We start from the raw sequence: 22,830 nt of genomic DNA on the forward strand, positions 1-22,830 counted from the left end.
AATGATAACTGAGTTCAGTCGTTCGATTTGTCCATTTGCTCTCGGAAGACCTGTTGTTATTTTCATGTGATTAATTTTCTCCGTCTCACAATAGTTCTTAAAATCTTCGCTAGTGAAAGCTGAACCACGGTCTGAGATGATGTTGACAGGATTTCCAAAAGTTAAGCTTTGTTGTTGCAGTTTAGTTATTACTTCTCGCGCAGATGTTGTTTTTGTTGGATAGAGCCAGCTAAATTTTGTGAACGCGTCGATGACAGCAAAAATATGATTATACATCTTACTTGTTGACTCTAACGGTCCTAAATGATCGATGTGATACGTTTGCAGTGGTATATCGCCTTTTGGTATTGTGTGTAATTCCCCTTCTTGTTTACCTTTTTTCCTATTTGTTATTATACAGGCAATGCAATTTGATATGTGTTTATGGATCTTCTCTTCTAACTTTGGAATGAAATAATCTCTTGATAACAGCTCTTTTGTTTTCCTCACAGAAAAATGACCTCTTTCATGGGCGCTCCTAATTATTTCATTTTGCATTCCTTTCGGTACAACAATTAATTCACAATCATTTACAAGCTTGTATAAAACATCACCTTTTATGAAGTATCCATCGTAGTCCGTTTGATCATTAAGAATATGCCGTATTGCTTTCAGGTCGTTATCTTGATGCTGTAGATGTTTTATTCTCGCCGTCAAACTATCTTCACCAATGAACATCACAGGGTGTCGGCTTAAGGCATCCACATGTCGCATTTGAGTGCCAGGTCGATGTTCAACATAATAATCGTACTCTTGAAGGAACATTATCCAGCGGGCTACTCTTGTTGGTACGTCTTTCTTCTCAATTGTTTTGGTGAATGCGTTACAGTCCGTTACCAATTTAAACCGTAATCCAATTAAATACACACGAAATTTTCTTAATGCCTCCACAATCGCCAAAACCTCTAGTTCGTAGCTCGAATATTTCCTCTCCTGCTCAGTCGTTTTCCTACTCATATAATACACGGGGTGCAACAAACCATCGTCAGGCAACTTCTGCAGCAAAACAGCTCCATAACCGTCGATTGATGCATCCGTATGAAGTTCTGTCTGGTACTTTTGGTTAAATATATTCAGGACTGGTTGATTCGCCATCATTTCTTTTAATTTATTAAAAGACTTCATTTGTTCTGCGCCAAAATAAAAAGGTGTTTTACTAGACTTCAAATCAGATAACGGTTTCGATATTACTGAAAACTGTGGAATAAATTTTCTAAAGTACCCTGCGAGTCCCAAAAAGCTTTCGACGTCTTTTAAGTTCTTAGGTGTTGGATATTTTATCATCGCCTCTGTTTTGTCTGGTGACGGATAAATTTTTTTATTCTCAATTACATGGCCAAGAAATTGTATACGCTTCTTTAGGAAACGACACTTTTTCAAATTTATTTCTAGTCCATATTCCTTGCACGTTTCCAAAACTCGCTCCAAATTTCTTAACGCTTCATTTTCGTCTCTAGCTGGAATAATAATATCGTCGACGTAGGGTAGCGCAACACCTTCTCTGTTTAAGCTCCTAAAAATCGCGTTAACATGTCGCTGGAAAACTGCTGGTGAATTTGTAAGTCCAAATGGTACCTTCTTAAACTGGTATTGACCATTGTGTGTTACGAACGATGTGTATTTCCGACTTTCATCATTTACAGGCACGTGAAAAAAACCATTTCGCAAATCAATTGTGCTGAATACCGTCGCATCTTGTAATCGATCAAGTTGATCCTCAATTAAAGGTAATGGAAAATGGTCCTTTACGATTACCTTATTTATTTTCCTGTAATCTATACACAATCTATGAGTTCCATCACGTTTCCTCGTCAATACTACTGGACTACAAAATTCTGAGTTCGACACTTCGATTATGTCTTCTGCGAGCCATTTTTCAATTTGGTCTTCGACAATATATCTCTCAGTTAAAGGAAGTCGTCTTGGGTTGCAGAATATAGGATCTTCCTGGTTTAATGTAATCCTCATTTCCACGTTCGTTCCTTTTGTCTTTTCCGGTCGGTAGTTGTTGATCATATCAATAACTTTTCCTTTAGCGTAATCACTTGCCGTTTCTCCGATATCAATTTCCGTGTTCTTTTCGTTGTTCCAAATATCCAATGCCATCATGCCATAAACTTCTTCAGATTGTTCATCTCTTAATTTCCTAAACTGAACTTTTTCTGGGGTAATGGTTATTTCAGCGTACGAGCAAAATTCTTTTCCAATAATAACATTTACATCTATGCACGTTGCTGGTACAACTTGAAAACATAACGCATATTTCTCACCATCAATTTCGACTTCATGTTCAAAAGATCCCATTGGCTTGATTCTGTTTTTTCCAAATCCGACAAGATAAAAGTTTGTTTTTGTAAGCTGAGGCCTATCCAGGACTTTGTAGACATTTTCAGTCACGATGTTAAACTTACTTCCAGTATCGAATAAGGCTGACCATTTCTTATTTCCAAACTTAATTTCTATTTTCATATCTGTGTCTGAATTTATTCGTCGAACGTCTACGTTTTGTTTTGATGGGCAATCTTTCGAAATATGTCCGTAATTGTTGCAATTGAAGCACTTCATACCTTTCTTAGCACTTCGGCATTTTTTGGATGCATGACCCTTACCGCCACAATTAAAGCATATCATGTCAGGCTTTTCGTGTTTATTTGTCACTTTCGATTGGACTGGCTCGAAATATTCTTTTTTCACTGTTGACATCTGCATCATTTGGTAAGATCGAAGTTTCTTCTTAAACTCATTTAAATTGTCTGCTCCAAAAAGAATGGTTTTGTTGACTGTTGAATCTTTAATGCCTTCTATTACGTACTGCATGAGCGCCTTGTTTTCAATAGAACCTCTTGATGCTATCTCTCTCATGTGAAGAAAATACTCTTCAACGCTCTCATTTTTTGACATTTTCCTTTCCATCAACATTTTATGAAGTTGGCAACTATTTACCACGGTATCAAATTCGTCTAACAAAGCCTTCTTTAATTGTTGATATGATGTTATGCCTCTCTCAGTTGATATGAACAGTTTTGCTAAGCCCTTCAAAGAACGTTTTGCAAAAATAAACATTTGAAATTGATCCCAACACATAACTCTGGCATTCTCCTCAAATTCCTCCAACCACGAGCGAATTGACAAATTCTTACTTCCATCAAAATTTCTTATTGTGTCTTCTATGTCTCTGAAATTCATTGCAAATTTTGGCACATGGTGAGTTTCGCTGTACCGTGACTGCATACATGTAATATTCTCTTTATTGTTATCGTAGTCTTCACTATGCACATCATTCGTGGGATGCCGTTCTACATGTTGCTGTGTCTCTCCATCGTTGTTTTTGTTCTGCATGTGGATTCTGCTTTGCAAATTTTGACTAACGGTATTATTATTTCCACTCATTTCTAACTTGGAGTAGTTTCGTCTCGGTACAATTGTTAAATCATTGTCATTGGTCGATTCAGGTTCATCATCATAACACTCATCATCTTGTGTTTGACTCTCTGCGTCATCGTCGGCGTTGGCCTGACTCTCTGCGTCATTGTCTCCGTCGTTTGCTAGCAGCATGCCTTTCTTGAGATTTGAGAATATGTGAGCACATAAATCCTCCACGTCGTAACTCAAACATAATAGGTTGCAAATTGAGACTAGATCGGCTGTTGACAAGTTCTGTTTGATGTATTTGAGTTTCTCTTCATACTCAGCACTGTCCTCTGCATACTCAAAGCCTTCAAAAGAGCGTAATCGTCGTCGGTTTGATCGATCTCCTTCTTCACCAAAGATAAATTTATGCAGTGCCGTTGTTATTGTCCGTTTGGCCGTAGATAAATTGTTGCGTATGACAACAAAATCTCCTAGAGTAGGCATCGTTGTTGTTTTTTGTCTCGAACTTTTTGCAGGTGCGCTTTGTTCCTCTTTTGTGAGTCAAGGTTAAATCAAAGTTACCGTTTTTTGTATTTTACTTCGAACCGGATAGTACTGTTATTTTGAACATACAAACATATAAAAATAATTTGAGATTTTTTCTATGACATCAAACACAAATGTTGTTTCCGAACAAGTAACCTCTTCTCCAGAATATTGTTATAATAGTCTGTGGAGATTTTAAACATGAAAACAGTGATATTGTTTCACAATGACACAAGTTAAACGAACGGTTAACAAAACCTATACAGTTTTCACACGTTTGGTACTGTTCGACACAATAAACATTTTACGTAACACTCTGCACAAATGGAGTTGGCATTCTTATATAGTTTTCGCGTTAAATTTATCAAATTTATATTTTTATTTCTTAATCGCGGTTGAGTCCCCAAATTTATAGGGTTCCTTTTTAATAAAACACGATATTCTGTCTAGGGTTTATTAATATAATATTTAATAGCTCAAATTTATTAAAATGATAATGTAATTTAAACAATGAAAAGTTGAAATGAAATAAATATGAATATCGTCGTCGTTAATGCGAGCCGTCTTAAGAACGTCTTTACTCATCCGCGTCGTAAATGCAACTCATCTTGCTCACAGATTATTGATTGCTTCGTAGCTAAACTTCGTGACACTCTCTAAACTTCACTCAAACTTCTGTTCCCACATTGATGAACTGCCGAATTTGGTTTTCTCCGATGAGAAAACATTCGTTGTCCAGCAGTTTGTAAACAAAGAAAGCGCCGGCCATGGCGATGGTGTGGGCCGCCATAGCAGCCGATGGTCGCTCTTCCCCCTAGAATAAATGCCGGGTGTTTGTTGTAGTTTTTTATTTCACCTTGTATTATCTCTTATAGGGGTGATTTTTCCTATGATATTTTTGGCAACACTGAGTTAAACAGCTTACGCACGTTTCGTATTTTATTTCACTGTCAAATATATTCAGTTGGTCTATAATTTCATAACGAGAAATCTTACAAAGGAAGTCTTCTTGAGCAATTAAATATTGTAAATATAAAGTTTATTGCTAACTAATAAACTTAAGATGATTTACGATTTTTGTTCGGGGTTCTACTGAAATGTTATTTTAAATAATTTTTGATATTTTTTATTAGAATTCTTTGTTTTAAGTGTATGCAAATAATGTTTATCATTTATCACCTGTCATTTTTTCCATTACAGATAATGTTGACCATGAGGAAGCCAAATCATTGTTCGAAAAAAATTACAGCCATGTGTACTTCATTTTATACGACACATTTATTCAGGCGGAGGCGAATTTAAAACAAAAAGGTAAAGTATATTTAATAATTACTTTATTTAAAAAAAGCAAATGTCAAAAATTTGGTCCAATTAAAACAGTAAAAAAGGCTGAATTTGTTTTTCCTTTGAATATTGAAAATGTTCAAAAGTTTCTATACTCGAGGTGGTAAAAGATTAGTTCTTTATTCGTGATGAGCAGAAGAAGGCCATAGAATAGCTATTCGATAGCCATGCCTTGAGTCTCGGCTATTTGATCAGTTATACTCATGACAACTACCATGTGTTTCGGATGCATAAAATGTACTCAGTAATTGCTCCCACTTTGAAGGCCTGATCAGTTAAATTGGAGATGGAGATTAGGTCTCACAGCAATGCAGTATCTCTGTATCAACTTTAAACAGGACTATTGAAGGAATGCAGCCTTTCCCGGCATCCGTTACATCATTTTCAAACCGTTTAGTCTTGGGATCAACGATCTTCTTAGCCACTCAAAACATGTGTATCGGCAATAAATCGCCCTTAAGGGCTCAGACAACCTCATTATTTAGACGTTAAAAATATAGCCTGTGGTCTTAGCCTCAGGTATGGGTGTCCTATTAAACAAAAATTCCTTTATGTTCCTCTTACATATTTATTGGTGATCTAGAAAAATACAGAAGTTTTAGGTTGGGGTTAGGTTTTAGGTATTCCAAACAATCCTAGACCGGTAATGACTGATATACAATTTGTAGTAGGTTCTTTAAAACCCATTGGTTTTCTTCGGTCAACACCCGCTTCCTTGAGACATTTAGTCCATTGTGTTTATCGTAGGAAAAAGAATTTATAGATAGCATAAAGGAAAGACATCGATAGTATGTAAGGTTTGATGAGGCGTTTTTAGCAGGGTAGGTGATTTTAGTAAACTCATAGATGATAATGGAATCTACGCATCAGAAAATTAAAGAGTTTCTTTTTTCATATACTTTGTCTTCTGGTAGTAGGTGAGATATCTGATACAGCCTGTGGTCAGTCAATAAGATCAGTAATATGCGATCTACTAAGCGAGAGCTGGATGGTGCAGTGGTTTCAATTTGTATTGGGGTGAATTGATAAGCAGAAAGCAACACGCAGTATATATTACTGTTAAAACAACCACTAAGTGACATAAGATTATTTTCTTCTCGAGATTGCCGGATAGATACTCTTAGATAACGTGCATCCAGTTTCCACGTAATTCACATCGGAGAAGGCCTAACACCTAAAACTCGATAAGGTTGTTTTGCAGTCTCATCAATCGATTTCCCGTTGTTTATTAGTTTAGCAGAAAATCCGTCGAAAGTGTTTCTCTCCCCTAACTTCGAACCATCCGTGTAGCTGCAGTTTCCAGAGGTCATACTCGCTAGCATTCTGTTGATAAACGATTCTCTGTCCAGAATTGACATATTACCTATTAATGTTATGTTGTGTGATAGGGTATACCCAATCTGTATTTCAATTGTGGTGGAAAAAAAGAACTGTCTCTAAAGTTCTTGTTGATGTAAACCACATTTTCCCGCAGATGCTTAAGCAACACATTTATTGGACTTTTATATTTTAATACATTGATGTTCACCAGACCACAGTTGGGTATGTTAGAAAGGGTCTAAACACGCTTCTGTGAGGTCAGTGTATAATTTGGGCCTATTGTGCTTCCACAGATGAAGCGGCGTCTATCAGTGAGCTATGTTTCCTCTTTCATTGATGTGGTTTTTTGTCGATGAACAATTCTATAAATGTTATGTCAATGGGTGTTTATTAGAAGCTTAGGTATTCCTTCATATGCTCACACTTTATTACCTATATAATCCATCTTTCATTATCGCGAGTTGTATGATTTAAATAGAAACTTCTTCTCATGCACAAATTTGTGCTGTTGCGCTTAGCAGTTCTCGTTATTCTCTCTAATTTTGTTTTGCATTCAGTTAAAGTTTTATTTGGACCAAAAAAATTTAAAATGCCATTAGATTAAACGTGACAAAAAAAATTGTAAATAGCATCTTGAATATGCATATCTTTTGAAATACCTCTAAATCGATTTATTTTCAATATATCTCTTTCGTTAATATATTGTGTATTTTTTCTATTTATTTTTTTCGAATCCAAAACCAAAACACATCCTTCTTGCTATTGGTCTTTGTGCGTGTATGTGTGTTTGTGTGTTGCATAAACAAAACCAATATAAATCCTTTCGAATTGTAACGCAAATCCTAACCTCAAATTTTTGTTGTGTTGTTTTTAATGCAAATTATTTTGTCTTTCATATTAAAACCACAAACGAAAATACGCACTATCGCTACAACAAATACTTTTGAACAAAAACATTTTGAATTAAATCAAAAACAAAAATATTTAAAAAAACATTGCAGAACTTCCGTTCCATATTGGTAAGTTGCACTTGGTTTTTGCTTTCTTTTTTCCTATTTCACATTTAGAATTGATTATTTCAGCGTAGTACTATATGGAAGGTGGTAGGAAAAAATGTGTCCAATTTAAAAAAAAAAAAAAAAAATAAATAAAAAAAAAAATAATAAAAATAAAATTTTGCAACAGGAAAAATTTTATAAACTCTTATTAAAGGAGTTTGTAATATGAAGCGCTTTTTGTTTTGGATGTCGCACTACTACCTTCATATTCTACTATGTCACTAATAACCAATCAGTAAAGAAAACAGAAAAGCAAATTTTTATAGACTAGACAGTCATATCGAAAACATTTCTAGAAATTATTGCGATACTATGCCATTCATCGTTTGTTTTGTGCTTTTTGTTATTGTAATCATTGACTTTTTGTTGTCACCTATTCATTTTACATCTTCCTATATCAAAACTATGTTCCACAGCATCATATAAAATATAACAAAACCACATCATCCAAATTAAGAGACCAATCAAAATTTGCATGAATACCAATAAGATTATTTTGGTTTAATACTTGCAGAAAGTCTGCATTTCGGTTGTCATCATCGCTCATCAGCAACGTATTATTTAGTATAGTTTTTGAATTTGCGCTTAGTTTTGTAATATGTATGTTTGTTTGTAAAAGTCATCATTTTATATGTTTTCATAAAAATCACAAATTCTGAAAAAAATTTTAACTTTTTTACATTTTGTTTAGTTCACAAAGCCCATCGTGAAGAATTGGATGGTTCGCTATGGCTGCTGGAGAAGATACTTTGTTTGCTGCCCGAGTTGCTGGCTCGACGATGGCAGTGTCATTCTCTCAGTCGGATCATGGGCAAATTGTTACATTTGGGGAATTCGCCAAAGTTGCGGAAAGAAGGTGTACGGTAAGTTGCTCTAAATCCAAGTTTCATATCTGTAGGCTTTTGTTTTATTGACAATTCAAGTATTCACGTCACATTTTACAAAAGAAACAAAGAACATAAAAAATACATGTTGCCCACATGCATAAATAAGAATCTATTTCACCTATAAAGTCTTATTTAATTCAATTTGAAATTGTTAAAAATTTATTTGCAAATTACAGGGTGGGATAAAAAAACTGCAACAAAGTCAAACGCCATAATTTTTACAGTTTTTTTTTAAATTTTTGGAATGAAAGCAAAAAATGTCGGAAATGGCATCAAATTTTAGAATAAGTCTAGATTTGTTCGAATTGGTCACCTTTGGCACGAATTATGACCTTCAAACGGACAATGAAACCGTCACACGCTGCCCGAATGTTGCTCTGCGGTATTTTGGCACATTCCCGGCGAAGCGCTTGCCAGTGATCGACACTTTGGTATTTTTTAGTGCCAACCTTGCTTTCCAAAATACTCCATATACAAAAGTCCAACGGATTGGTATCCGGAGATTTTGGTGGCCATTGTGCGCTGAAAATGAAGCGAGGAACCTCAATTTACAACCATTCTTGGGTGGCGCGTGTTGAGTGCGATGGTGCTGAGTCTGTTGCCAAAATATTTAAGTGCCCAAGGCTTTAATACACCCTTTTCTGTTGCGGCGTAAGTTCTTGCACTTCTTGGAATTTCAATGGCTTTACTCCGAGCTCATATTTCAATATTTGCCGACTGGAATATTCCGAATGATTGGCTCACGAGTCATTTTTCGGCCGCTGTGACGCGGGTTTCTATCAAGTCGCTTCTTTAATTTTCGAACCATATCTGCTGATGTTGCTGTTTTCTTCCCTCCACTTCCTTGCCGTCGGGCTACGCTACCAGTATCATGGTAACGAGCGATGGTACGAGATACAAAAAAATTATTTTAACGATAGCCACTTGTAATTTTTCAGCCAAATATAAAGAAATTACACTATCACGCTTGAATTCCGCCACGATTAACTTCTTTTCTGGAAAATTCTCACCAAAATGTTTTTGTGTGCTTGTAAACAATATAATGAGCTGTCACTGGAATAATTTTAACAGCTGTCGGACGAGTGGCTTAGAAATGATAGCAGTCTGAAGTTGGTTGCAGTTTTTTCATCTCACCTTGTATATATTTGTAAATTATGGGTAATGAGATAGCTTATGAACCAGTATGGCGGGGCTCTCCTCTGAGTTAAGTAAAGATTATTGTTGAGTATTTATTTACACTGTAACTATTGAAAACTCCGTAAGTTCCGCTGAAAAAAATAGATATGGCGCGAGGAGCCCAAGAGAAAGTTGTTAAGGATAATCTGGCAGGTACTTTCAACTGGAAGAATTCTACTATAGAACTATTACCCCTTAGAAAAGCCAATATTAAAACGATCATCGGCCACTGCCTTATAAGGTCCATGAGTAAGACATGGGTAGAAGATATTGGCATCTGTGTTTTCTAGACTGAAATCGTTGAAATGGAAAAATACCATACATCTGATAGCTAATACAATTCATGAAATTGATGGCCCGGTTACAATAAAATCAAAACTATTGCGAGTTTGAAATAAAGAAATGTTTTGGATATGAAAAAACCATCATGCTTTGTTGGTAATTTCCCGCGAATGATTGTGAATTGCACTATTCTCTTCAAAACGGGCATGATCCCTACTCTCCTTAAAGACACCTGATCTTAAATAATTGGGCATAATCAACTCTCAACCTTTTGACCTCGACCTATCAAAATTAAACGACAGTGGTTCTTATGATTCAACGATTTCACTGGTTCATTTTCTTGAGTTCTAATGAAGTCATAAAATATCCGATATCTTCTTTAACACTTGGGGTTATTCCTTGTGATGATCATTTAATTATATAAAAAACGAAACATTTTGAAATGGGCTGCAATTTGTCCTGCGTTGGATATAGCCCCAATGTATAATTTTACTGAATGCGTAATATTTCACCAAATAAAATTAATATCTTGGAATTCAGTCTAGAAGAAAGTCTGTCGATTTAGGTAAAAAATCTTGAAAAATACCTGCAGATCATATTAAGTATCCCCAAATTGGAGTTGTTCTCAATTACTATACAGGTAAAAAATCCATGGTTAGGATCTAAAAAGGGTCTTGGGTCTTCCAGCCTCTTGTAAAAAGAACGATTGCAAGTATTAAAAAAGATTCCAACCCATATCACTTTTACCGATGATTTAGCAACATTATTGGCACCGAACATTCCATTTTCTCTAAATTTGTATATCATTTATCTATTTCAACTTCCCTTTTGAGGATGTTCAGAATAGGCTGGTCACTTTAAGAAGCAAACTAAAACCTCTGTAAATTTGCGGAGGAAATTTGCCAACACCATCGACTCTCCGGAGTATATACTACTGGGTGTGGTATAGACAACTGGGATTTTGTGATGTATAATCTTCTTTTGAATGTTAGAATCAAAATAGTCGTAGACTGTTTCTTTCTGCCTGGTTTCGAGACAGGTTTTTTGTTTAGAAATTAGACTGCCATAGAATATGTGTTAAATTGTAATAGTTAATTCTCATGACATGTAATTTTACGGTTAAGAACTAAAACATCAATGCTACAGATGTTCTACGATCTCGAAAAGTATTTTTTATTTGAATTTTAAGAAATTAATTCATTTTTATTTCTCATCACATTATATTCCTTTTTTCAGATATTTCCTCCTTTGGTATCAGGCATTGGGTGAAAATGCTCCCACCTATGTACATAATATGTATGCGGATTTAATACCGGGTCTCATTGTGCCCCAGAAAGGATTGCAGGGACCCGATGTGGAGTTCAGTCCAGGGGATTTTATAAATCATCCAAATATGAAAGTGGAGGGAGGCATAACCTCAGTTTTTCACGACAGTTATTCTCATCCGGTACAATGTTCAGAGCTTGTAGCTCTGTTGCCACCATCGTCAAGTGAGAAATCACAACCGCCCGATCCTCGCGATGGCTTGGAAATTCTACTCAATAGTATGGTACAGACAACAGCATGTCTGAAATGGAGTGAAAATCACGCACAAAAAGATCACAAGGCGTTTGCCTTTTTGCTGCAACGCTTCAAGGATGTTTTTCTACCAGTATTTAGTCCGAACTTTGATTTCACAATGTCTGTGTACGAACCGCGTTTGGAATTGCCAGTTATGCGTTCGATAAACAAAAAGGAGGAGGTCATGGCCTCGTGTGTGGTGGTACTGATCAATTGGTTGTCGCGATTTACCCACGAACGTTTGTTGCAGCATCGTTTAGACAGCGTTCATATAGCTGAGGCAGCCGATCATATGCGCCTGCATGCCTACCAGCAGGGGCTAATAGTTCGCGATGTCCTTTATTCGACACGAGAAAATGTTAACTTTATCCATGAAGTGTATCGGCAAGCGTTCTTACTGAACTTTACAACCAAAGCCCAAATTGATGCTATACGTTGTTCCATAGCTGTGTATCGAGATTGGATGACTGGAAATACACCTCCACCGTTTTTATTGGAACCAGAGGATTCCACGGGTACTGCTATGCAACAACAGCAACAACATAACAATCGAGAAAATGCCGGCGGCACTCCCAAGGCGAATATACGCATGAGGAATCCCTCGTATGTTGGTGCCATGGCTAAGGATAATGTCGGCGTGCGAGCTGGTCTGCAAAATATTCTTCAGATATTTGTAACAAATGCCGCGAATGTATTTTTGGTCAATACAAGTACTTTGAACATATATTTTCCCACAAAGTCCAGAGAGTTCAGTACCACTCCGCTGCAGGAACAAACCGAAGTTTGCAAAAAGGTCTTAAGTGTATATCGCACAATGGTTATGAACACCCCCATGGAGCCAAGGACTTGGGAGCAGTTATTGTTGGTATTGTTGCAGGTAACATCGGTAGTGCTGCAACAACATCCCCCGACAGCCGCAAAGAGTTCGAGTTTGGGAGGCATTCTCGGTCAAGCGATTTTCCAAACACTGATCGTGACGTGGATACGTGCCCACACTAATGTTCCTGTCAATGTCCAACTTTGGGAAAAGTTTCTTGTCGTTCTCACTTCGTTGACATATCGAGATGAATTGATTATTGAATGGGACAAAACCATTCAAACTCTAACCCGGGTATTTTCGCGTTATGTTTATTCTCTGAATTTACAAGATTTGCCTTTGGATAGATTGGCTGAGTCAAAGGGTAAGCGCAGGCGCATTGGTGTTTGGCAACAGACATCCTCAGTATCGAATGGTTCGGTACCTAAGGAAAGAGAAACGAAAGATTCCCAGCAACATGAGCGTGTCTCAAATGCCAGTCGATCTGAAGAAAATTCACAAGCAACCTTATTACCAAGCGGTCGGAACAGTGCGAATCTTAGCAATGTTCAGAAAGTCGGAAATAGCTCTCACCGCTATCCGGTTACGCCTATATTGAGTCGGAGTTACAGCGAAGGTAGTTTGGCTTCAATGGCTCGTACATCACGGATACGCCGAAAGGCCAGACATCCAAAATCACATCAACCAATTGTTGAGGCCCCTCCTAATTTACCTACCAGCGTGGAGCACTCTCTCAATACAATGGCACAGCAGAACTCAAATACACCTGAATTAATGCAGAATGTTGAATTAGCATGTCCTGTGACCATGATCAGCAATGATATGCGAAGAGCCATGTCTTTGGATTCGTTGGCCACATTAAAAAGGTCTCGAAAAACAAAGCGCCTTAGGCGGACCACAAACAACGAAGATGAAATCGATGATTTAGATGCTGGTGCTGGGGATGAAAGCAATGATGAGGATTCCCGTAGTCCCTCGCCCACTGCAAGTAGCGGCATAGAAGGTGGCTCGATTAAAGATGCTCAAATACAAATCGATGTGTTGGCCGTCGACAGTGGTGGTAGTTTGGGCGAAAGTGAAGGCAACTCCGGATCGTATCAAACGGAAAGAAGGTCGATTATTTTGGGGGGCACAGCTACGGGTTGGTTGCCTGACTCCACTGCGATTATGTGGAAACGTATGCTGGGAGCTCTAGGCGATGTCAATCGCATACCCAAGTCAGAACTGCATGCTCAAGTCTTCAAGCATTTACTTGATATGACCATCAACCTGATTAAAATCAAACACAACCAAGGTATATCAACGGACAATCAAACAACTCCACCGCCACCAACCTTGGTGCCACCGATTGGTATTGTGGCACCGTGGTGTTATGGTGCCCTCACATTGGACAAGTCATTCAAAAAGGGCAAATTGTGGTCTGTTCAATTGTTGTGTATGCTGGCAGTTAATGGTGCAGTGACAGGAATGCAGCATCTACCCCTGTTTTACTATGCCTTACACCGCCTGTTGACGGGAGAAGACCGGGAATTAATTTATGCTGTTCTCAAGTATTTGGAGGGTCCTCGCTTCCTCAGCTTGCTTATGCCAGGCCACACTTTGCTTTTACTAGACATTGTGCATGCCTCCGCTATTTTGTTGACCTCACTCGAGGCCAATCGCACAACACCTCGAGCAGAGGTTGCCGCTTTATTAGGAACTTTACTGTGTTATCCCTCAACTTTGTTGCCGAGGCCTTTATTGCAACCCACTCCGCAGCAATTCGAGCTAATGGAATGTGCCGATTTACAAGATCACATTTTAAATATTGTGCTACGCTGTGCGCGCAGAGAACCATCAGCTAAAGCTAGATGTATAGCTCTCTCCCAATTGGGACAATGGATTCTAATGAAACTATCTAATCCATTGTCATCATCTCAAGTTGATAGTCCCAAATTTCAGCAAGCTATACCCCATGCCAAGGGGCAACATATTAAAGATGGACAGCATCACAATCACCAATACAATCCTCGTATTAAAGAAGCTTTACAAGTGCTGCTGCAGGCACTACAGTTCAAGCACCGGACGATTGCAATGGTTGCCGTGGACTCTTTAAAGCTCTGCACGGAACGTGGTGCCGAATTGGCTTCTATTGAACGAATGCCCCAATTGATTATCACGGCCATTTGCAAAGCTTTGGAAATACAGAATGTCACGAATCCCAAGGATTCGGACAAAGTGGTGCTGACAGCTTTAATGTTGTGTCTCGGCGAGTATTGCATGGCATTCCCTCCGACCATAATGCTGGAATCTATCAATGAAAAGGGTGACACATTGGTTTTAATGGTTTTGAGAGTTCTGTTGCAAATCGCCTCTGGAGCTCCACGACATGAACGCGTCAAATTGACAGCAGATGATGATTTCGACATGCACATAACTGCCGATGATCTGAGCGATGATGGTAAATTACCCGAGGCTAACTACCAGACATCTGAAACTATACAAACGTGCATAACTGCCATTAGGCTGTGTGCCAAAGCGGTGGCGATGCATTTGGTAACCCACCTGGGTCATTTTCCCATGGGCATAGGTGCTGCACGCTTAAGTTCTTTGGTCGAAGAACAAGACGATCTGAATGGCTACAATGGATATGGTGGAGGTGGGACATCTCAATCGGCGGGTAACAATCAAAATTCTGTAAATAGTGTGGAATTGCGTCGTGATTCCGTGGAATTGCCTTCAATACTACATGCTCAAAATATGCAATTGTTTATGTTGAATCCTGGTTTGGTGGCCAGTTTCATAGAGCTGCCCACACTAAAATTACCAGGTGGTGGCGTGACCGCTGGTTTGGTAACGGCGGAGAAACAAGTTCGTGTATTGTTGCGTGATCTCAACGGTAAAGCTTGTTGGGATGCCTCAATATTGTACAGCGAGCCGAAACGTGATTGCTCTAAAGGTGGTGTGGCCGTGGGTGGTGAGGGATTGACATCTTCTCTCGATTCACGCATGGGATTTAGTCCTTCGCACATTCAACGTTTGAATCAAGTGCAGCCGATGGATTCGTTAATGCATTCTATGCAAGGTATAGACATAGGTCCACCGCGACACATGCTAAGGCACAGGCCATTGGGAGAGTTGCCGTTGGCAACAGATTTGGCGCCCGATCTGGATCAATTAGATGATGTGAGTAATAGCGAAAACTACGTAAACCTATAAATCTCGAAATTCATTTTTATTCTTTCAGCTCTTGTCTTATGTGGGACACACTAGTCCAGAATGTCTACCCTATCCAATGGCACAATTAAACGTTCCCGGTCCCAGCCCACTTGGCAGCAATGCTGAAGCACAAGCCATTTCTGTAATACTCAACCAAAGAGCAATGGAACAGGAATTTGTTTCAAATCTCAATATGCAAGCATTGCAACTGCCACCAGGCGGTGGATGTGGAGGCGGAAGTGCAACACCCTCGTTAGCCGGTACTGGACACGACACACGATCTTTGCATTCTATGCATGAGCCCATATCGCATAACTCTTTTGAATCGTACCACATGTCCAGCCTGAATGGTCGCAATGAAATACCATTCCAATATTGTCGTCTGCTCTTCTCTCATCTCGGTTTAGCCGGGTGGGAGAGAAGATCACGGACACATTTATTGCAACGTACTGAGAAGCTTTTGCGCGAATTGCGCAATGTCGACTTGCAAAAGTGCCGCGAAACTCACAAAATGGCCGTTATATATGTGGCCTCGGGGCAGGAGGATAAGAATAGTATTTTACGCAATGGCAGTGGTAGTACCATGTATGAAATGTTTGTCTCCGCTTTGGGTTGGGAGATTGATTTGGAGACTCACAACGGTTTCTTGGGCGGTTTGCCACGTCAAGGTTGTGGAGCTACGGCGCCTTATTATGCTACACCATTCCTGGAAGTTATTTATCATGTCGCCACACGTATGCCCTCCGATTCGCCAGAGGCAATCCTATTGAAAACGAGACATTTGGGCAATGATGAAGTTCACATTGTTTGGAGTGAACATTCACGAGACTATCGTCGTGATATACTGCCTACGGAGTTCTGCGATGTCCTAATTGTGGTTTATCCACTGAAGAATGGTCTGTTCCGGGTGACTGTGAATCGTAAACCAGAAGTACCATGGTTTGGTCCCTTGGCAAATGAGAGTGTTGTTAGCGGTGCATGTCTGGCAACACTCATAAGAGCAACTGCCATCAATGCAAGTCGGGCTAAACGTGCGGCGTTGCCGCTCTATCAGCAATAGTAAGTGTGCCTTCACATTATATTGTCTAGAAAATTATGTCTAATTTTTGTATTTTTCATTTTAGTTATGAAGAACGTAATCGTTCGCTGGACAGTGTATCATCCCGGTACAAAGAAAGTACTACATTTGAGGATTTTGCAAATCGTATTTACAATCCCATGCCTATAAATTCCTATGCAACTCTGAGGGATACTAGCAACAATTCTGCACCTTTAGCAGCGGCTCTAATTGATCATCAAAGATCGTCTGTCAAAGGTAAGATTGATTGTCAGGTTTAACGAATAGGAATTTGTTTGAGGAAATAAGTCCAGTCAAGTACTAAATAGTTATGGCTGAATTATACGTCACTACAAATATTTCCCTATATCTGCCCCAGGACTTGCGATCAGCAAGCAAGCTCTCTTTGATACATAAATCTAGTTCGAAAATTACTTCCGGTTTTTAAAAATATAAAAAGTGACGTGGATAAATGTTAAGGAATGCCACAAGATTGCCCTTTTGGAAAAAGTTTTTAAATGTGGCTAAGTAGTTCGATATCTTAGTACTTACGTTGGAAAATAATCGTGGGCAACCTTCCAAATATCCGGAATAACTCATTAAGCAATTGGTTTTGAGTTTATTCTGGTAAGGTATTCCTAGGCAATTGTATGTAGCTTAAAAGTCGAAAAATCGACAATGATTGCAGAGAGGATATTTTTTATTTTAGAATCAAATTGACTGGGTAGAACGAGACAGCTTCGAAATGATACTAAATGGTCAATGTGTTTTAATCAATGTCTCCTCAGTTGTTCGCGGAAGCAGAAATTCATCAATGGTTTTTAAGAAAGCGAATAGAATTTAAAGCTACAGTTTATCTTGGCATTGAATGTTTGGACAATAACCACCTTCTGAGTTGAAAATGAAGTAATGCAGCTATTGCTCCGGGCAGATGTTATGTTCCTCCGATTTATTCTTGTGCAAACTGAACAAATTCGTGCAGAAAGCGACTTGGGTGTTGTCGACTGCAGACAACAATTCGCAATGATGTTATGTGATCATTCTTGTTAGACAGAGTACCTTCTAAGGTGACACCATTTGTTTCAAAGATTGCATCTATCTGAGATGGAATTTTTGTCAATGTACATTTGGCACACTGAACAAAACCTAATACTGGGACTGGAATTTTGTTTGAAGAAGACATGGGTTAATAAATAAAGAAAAAGTCTACCGACATAATTTTCTTATCTGTTAACTAAGTCGAATATTAGAAAAAATTATATACGTTACGCCAACAAACTCTTAGCTCGTTTCAGTAGTCATATACAAAGACACATTATTGTTTGATGTCGCAGGCATCCTTTACATTGTCATCATTCAACTTCCAATACAAATTGATTCGACTGAAACTAATACTATTTTGAGCTGCCTCATAGGCTTTTTGATCTAAAAGATTTTTTATACCGTTTGCCTCAATAGGATAATTAGCATATTTCTTACGCTAACTTATCCAAGCATTAACTGTAGTGGTTTTTTTATCATATCAAGTCAAGAAATATCTATATCCGTATTTTATTCGGTATTTATATTATTCTATATAACAATTTTAGCATTTAAACATATTTTTGTTATTTTTCTTTCATAGGTTGGGTACAAGCTTCAATTGATGCTAATATGAAAGAAATACCATTGGGTATAATGCCATCGGCTTCAGCGTCATCAACCACCGCGATGGAGGCCATACATTCCTCCAATTCTCCACGAGGTGCTCGCAAACTTGGTTCCACATTCAAGGCCGCCCCTAAAAGGAACGCTCTTCACGGTTCGACCAGCAGTTATACCACGCCTCCAGATAGTCCAACATTGCCATTGCGCAAATTTAAATAATATTTAATTTTCTCTAGCCAAGAAAGGGATAGTTATTAAGGGTCAAAATCTGCAATAGAAGTATATCGAAACAAAGAACGAAATCAATCTCTAAAATAAACCCTAAACAGCGAAATAACCAACTATCGGATAAACGATATATACACTTTAGCTATAATGAAAAATGAGAACTACTTAAAATTAAAACAGAATTAAATTCATTCCTTCTTTTTATCAACTAAGAGTGAGCATAAGTTTTATTTTTATTAATATTATTATTATGATTATTGTCTTTGTTATTTAATCTGTGAAAAGAAAGCAAAATATCGAAAGATGCGCATTTGACAAAATGTTTTAATTTTTGTTTTGTTTTGCCGGTAACGAAGCGCATTTGTTCTGTAGGCATTTTAGTGGTTAATTTTTATGTATTAATTCTTTTTTTCAACACTTATGTTTATATTAGAAAACAAAGCATTTTTATTGTTTGTGTAAACATAGAAAAAAAAAAAAAACAACAATCAAGCATAAAGTATTTATTTATTCTATTTAAAAATCCATTTTTAATGTTTATACTATTCTATACTCCCTACTTTTTGTTATTTCTTTTGAATAACAACAAAAACATATTTTAGAATTTCTATATTTTATTTAACTAATGCTATTCGCTTGTTTAATTTTGTGTTGATTTCAAATTTGTTGATGTTACGTAAACACAGGTAAAACTAATCAATATGTTAGTTGATTGTCTGTTTTTGTGGCAGCACAAAGAACAAGTAGTGTGTTTTTGTTAATTATGGAGCTACACAGTTTTTATTTAAATTATCTGTCCGAAGTTCATATATTATTGTCGTAAATAATAAGTACATACAAATATTCAAACCAGTCAAACTTTATTTGAAAAGGGAAGTGCTTTTATTAATGTTGTGCTATATGTCAGCACGAAAAATAAATTTACCTTTGATGTTGTCAATGGACAGGATTCCCCATTTTGTATTCGTTTCAACAGATTTCGATGATATATCATTCAGTCTTGAATTTTTCATTTGCAATTAAAATATTAAGTTTGATTATTAAAAAAGAAACGTTTTGCTAAAGATTTTTCTAAAAGTCCTTTTGAGCAGATATTACTGTTTTCAACTTTTGATTTTTACAGCTCGAGTAAGCCTTAAAAACATTAACTACTTTTCTGAATTTGATTTGTGCTAATCAAATGTCCCAAATGATATACATGGTTACTGAGGTTATTCTGTTTATTGCGGCGATCGAACATAAAAAATAATTAACTCAGATGTGTTTAACTTCTTTGAGAGTAAGAGGGTGAATTTTCTATTGTGAATGCAAAATACACAATGATTTATTTCAATAAAATTGAAAATATGAAAGCTGCTCCAAAGAGGAATGTGAATATCGTTCGCCTTAGTCTAATAAGTCTGAGTCTTTACTGTTTTTGAATGAAAACTCATTTCATAATGTTTAAAACGAAATTACCTTTTTAAACTTTTTTATAGATTATGGTTTCGAATATTCTTGAGTTTGTCGGTCGAGTTGTGAATGTCGTCTCGGATAGTCATTCGAAAGTAATTTGTCATCAAAATAATTGTTCGTTAAATCCATAACTTTTCTTGGAAATATTTGGTAGTTCCAATCTGTTTTTTTTCAGCACTCATAAACCGACCCTTAAAACTTTTTCCATGTTCTATATAGTAGTTGTCTGTCTTTATGCTGCCAAAAATGTCATCATTTAAACAAGTTATTAAAAAAAATCTGGTTTTTATAACTTGCTGAATTTCATCAACGATTCAAGAAATCTTTTTGTTTTTAGCACAAATAATATGGTTTTAAGATACAATACACATGTACGTACGTATTATGTTTGATATTTTTAAATAAACGAATTTTTATTTCTCGTAAACAACTCCAATCAATCGTCCATATATTAGATAGAGATGTATTTAAATAAAATTATAATTTTTATTTTGATTATTTTTATGGAATACTTATATTTATTTTCAATTCTATTTATTTATGCTAATTTACGTTATTATTTATTTTACTTACTAATTTATTGTCATTAGAATTTCTTTATGTGTATATGAACATAATGAACAAATTAATTTATTTTTGTGTTTTTTTATCTGATTACTTCCCTCCTATTCATTCAAGAAAAAATTATTCGGTTCTTTTAGAATAGTCGCAAAAAATTAAATTGAAATCGCTGCAAGAAAAAAAAAAAAATAATGAAATCAGAAACCAAATGTCTATTTCTGTACGATTCCAAGTAAAACCGTTTTTGTTTATTTTTATTTAATGAGAACATCTACAATTTATATGTTCATTTCAATATTGCAATAAGGAATCCGAAACATTTGTGTTCTCCCTTTTAAGTTTGGCATAATTATCTTACATTAAAAATAAAAATATACAAAATATAAATAGTATTAAAACTTATATTGAAAACAAAACCTATCTTCTAAGTATTTGTAATTAAAAACGTATAAGGTTATTTTTCTAAATAAATAAACGAAATTATATAACAATAATCTACACTCAATAATTGATCAATATATGCTTGCAACAATCGCCAATAAATATTAAACCGCTTGAAAAATTCTTAACTAATATTGAAAACAAAATCAATTTTATTCCCAATACATTTTTATACTTAAAAAATTTTTGAAGCAATTTCCGCATATTTGTTACGTTACTAGTATTGGGTTTTAAAAATTAAGCGTTTGTTGCTAAACAATTAAAAAATAAAGCGAAATTTTAAAATAATCAACAATAAGCAAAAATGGTTAACAGCAAATTGAAAAATATTTTTTCTTAACAAACAAAAAAATTAAAAACAAACAAGTGTAAAATTTATTTTATTATGCAAAATATATGCACCACTCTTTTTTATTTAAATAATTAAATATTTAATATTGTAACTAACACCAATTACACAAATTAAACAAAACAAGAAATTAAACGTAAATACAACACATTTGTATATTACTAAAATAGTAACCTTATAAATATAATATATAAATTCCTTATCCACGTTTATAATTCAAAAAAATTGCATATTTCGTATGTATTTGTATGAAATTGCGAAATAAAAAAATCTACTTCAAACTATTATACCCCTTAATGGAGTTTTGTGTTTTTATTTTCATTACGTCAACAGGGATGACATCGGGAAATTTGTCTCTCTAAAAATGGGCCTACGTGTCTATTAGTGCTTAAGTTTCGTTTCAGAAAACTGAATGTAATGTAACTTCAATGTTAGACTTAGCTTCCAAGTCCTTGCTATGTACGGGGCTTTTTTCAAACTCCACCTCTGTACTTAAATAATAAGTATAACATATCGTATGTTAAAAGCGAACACAACAAGTCTACGAAATTGTAACGACAGGATTTCTCCCCAGGGATAGTACTGGCGCTGGGATAGCTCGCCGAGGTCCAGGAGTTCGTACAGAACTTTTTATTTGTTGAGACAGAAAGAGTAAAACATTAAATAAAAATGATCGTAATCGTCTTCGGTCCGGGATTGGAAGTGGTTCTTTAACTCAAGACCTGAATAAGTACTCGAGAAAAGGACAAGGACACAAGGTTTGGGTGCTTAGGTTTCGGGATGGATTCAGAGCGAAAGACCTGGATAAGTACTGAAGCAGGCTACAGGATATTCACGGATATGGTCGCAATATACCTTAACAGGTGCTCAAGCAAACTAGACGGATCTAGGATACGGCTGTAAGAGACCTCAATAAGTACTCAAGCAATACAAGGAACTAGGATACGGTTGCAAGAGATCTTAATAAGTACTCAATCACTACAAGGCTCTAGGATAGGTTGCAAGACACCTTAATAAGTACTCAACCACTACAGGATACTCAAGGAAATGCTTCAAGAGACCTTAATAAATACTCAAGCACTACGAGGATCTACGATACGGCTGCAAGAGACCTTAATAAGTACTCAATCAATACAAGGATCTAGGATACGGTTGCAAGAGACCTTAATAAGTACTCAAGCACTACAAAGATCTAGGATACGGCTGCAAGAGACCTTAATAAGTACTCAACCTCTACAGGATACTCAAGGATATGCTTCAAGAGACCTTAATAAATACTCAAGCGCTACAAGGATCTATGATACGGCTGCAAGAGACCTTAATAAGTACTCAAGCAATACAAGGATCTAGGATACGGTTGCAGTAGACCTTAATAAGTACTCAAGCACTACAAGGATCTAGAATACGGTTGCAAGAGACCTTAATAAGTATTCAAGCACTACAAGGATCTATGATACGGTTGGAAGAGACCTTAGTAAGTACTCAAGCACTACAAGCATCTAGGATACGGTTGG

The 22,830-nt window shown here is 36.6% G+C and overlaps 1 protein-coding gene across 4 annotated transcripts in view; it reads left to right on the forward strand.

Annotated features, from left to right (window-relative positions):
* Nucleotides 1-21,613, forward strand: part of LOC101901818 (probable Rho GTPase-activating protein CG5521) — a 42,008-nt gene extending 20,395 nt beyond the window's left edge. For 3 of the 4 annotated variants that reach the window (XM_059126736.1, XM_059126737.1, XM_059126738.1), the window contains 7 exons: nucleotides 5,137-5,247; nucleotides 7,602-7,619; nucleotides 8,350-8,521; nucleotides 11,240-15,545; nucleotides 15,607-16,637; nucleotides 16,703-16,893; nucleotides 18,260-21,613. In XM_059126736.1, the coding sequence (XP_058982719.1) occupies nucleotides 5,137-5,247; nucleotides 7,602-7,619; nucleotides 8,350-8,521; nucleotides 11,240-15,545; nucleotides 15,607-16,637; nucleotides 16,703-16,893; nucleotides 18,260-18,501 (6,071 nt within the window). In that variant the 3' untranslated portion in view covers nucleotides 18,502-21,613. The remainder of the gene's footprint in view (nucleotides 1-5,136; nucleotides 5,248-7,601; nucleotides 7,620-8,349; nucleotides 8,522-11,239; nucleotides 15,546-15,606; nucleotides 16,638-16,702; nucleotides 16,894-18,259) is intronic. The other variant, XM_059126739.1, reaches the window with a different exon arrangement.
* The last annotated feature ends 1,217 nt before the right edge of the window (nucleotides 21,614-22,830 follow it).

The sequence above is a fragment of the Musca domestica genome, unplaced genomic scaffold (genome assembly GCF_030504385.1).
Source record: "Musca domestica strain aabys unplaced genomic scaffold, Musca_domestica.polishedcontigs.V.1.1 4, whole genome shotgun sequence".
NCBI classification, from domain to species: domain Eukaryota; kingdom Metazoa; phylum Arthropoda; class Insecta; order Diptera; family Muscidae; genus Musca; species Musca domestica.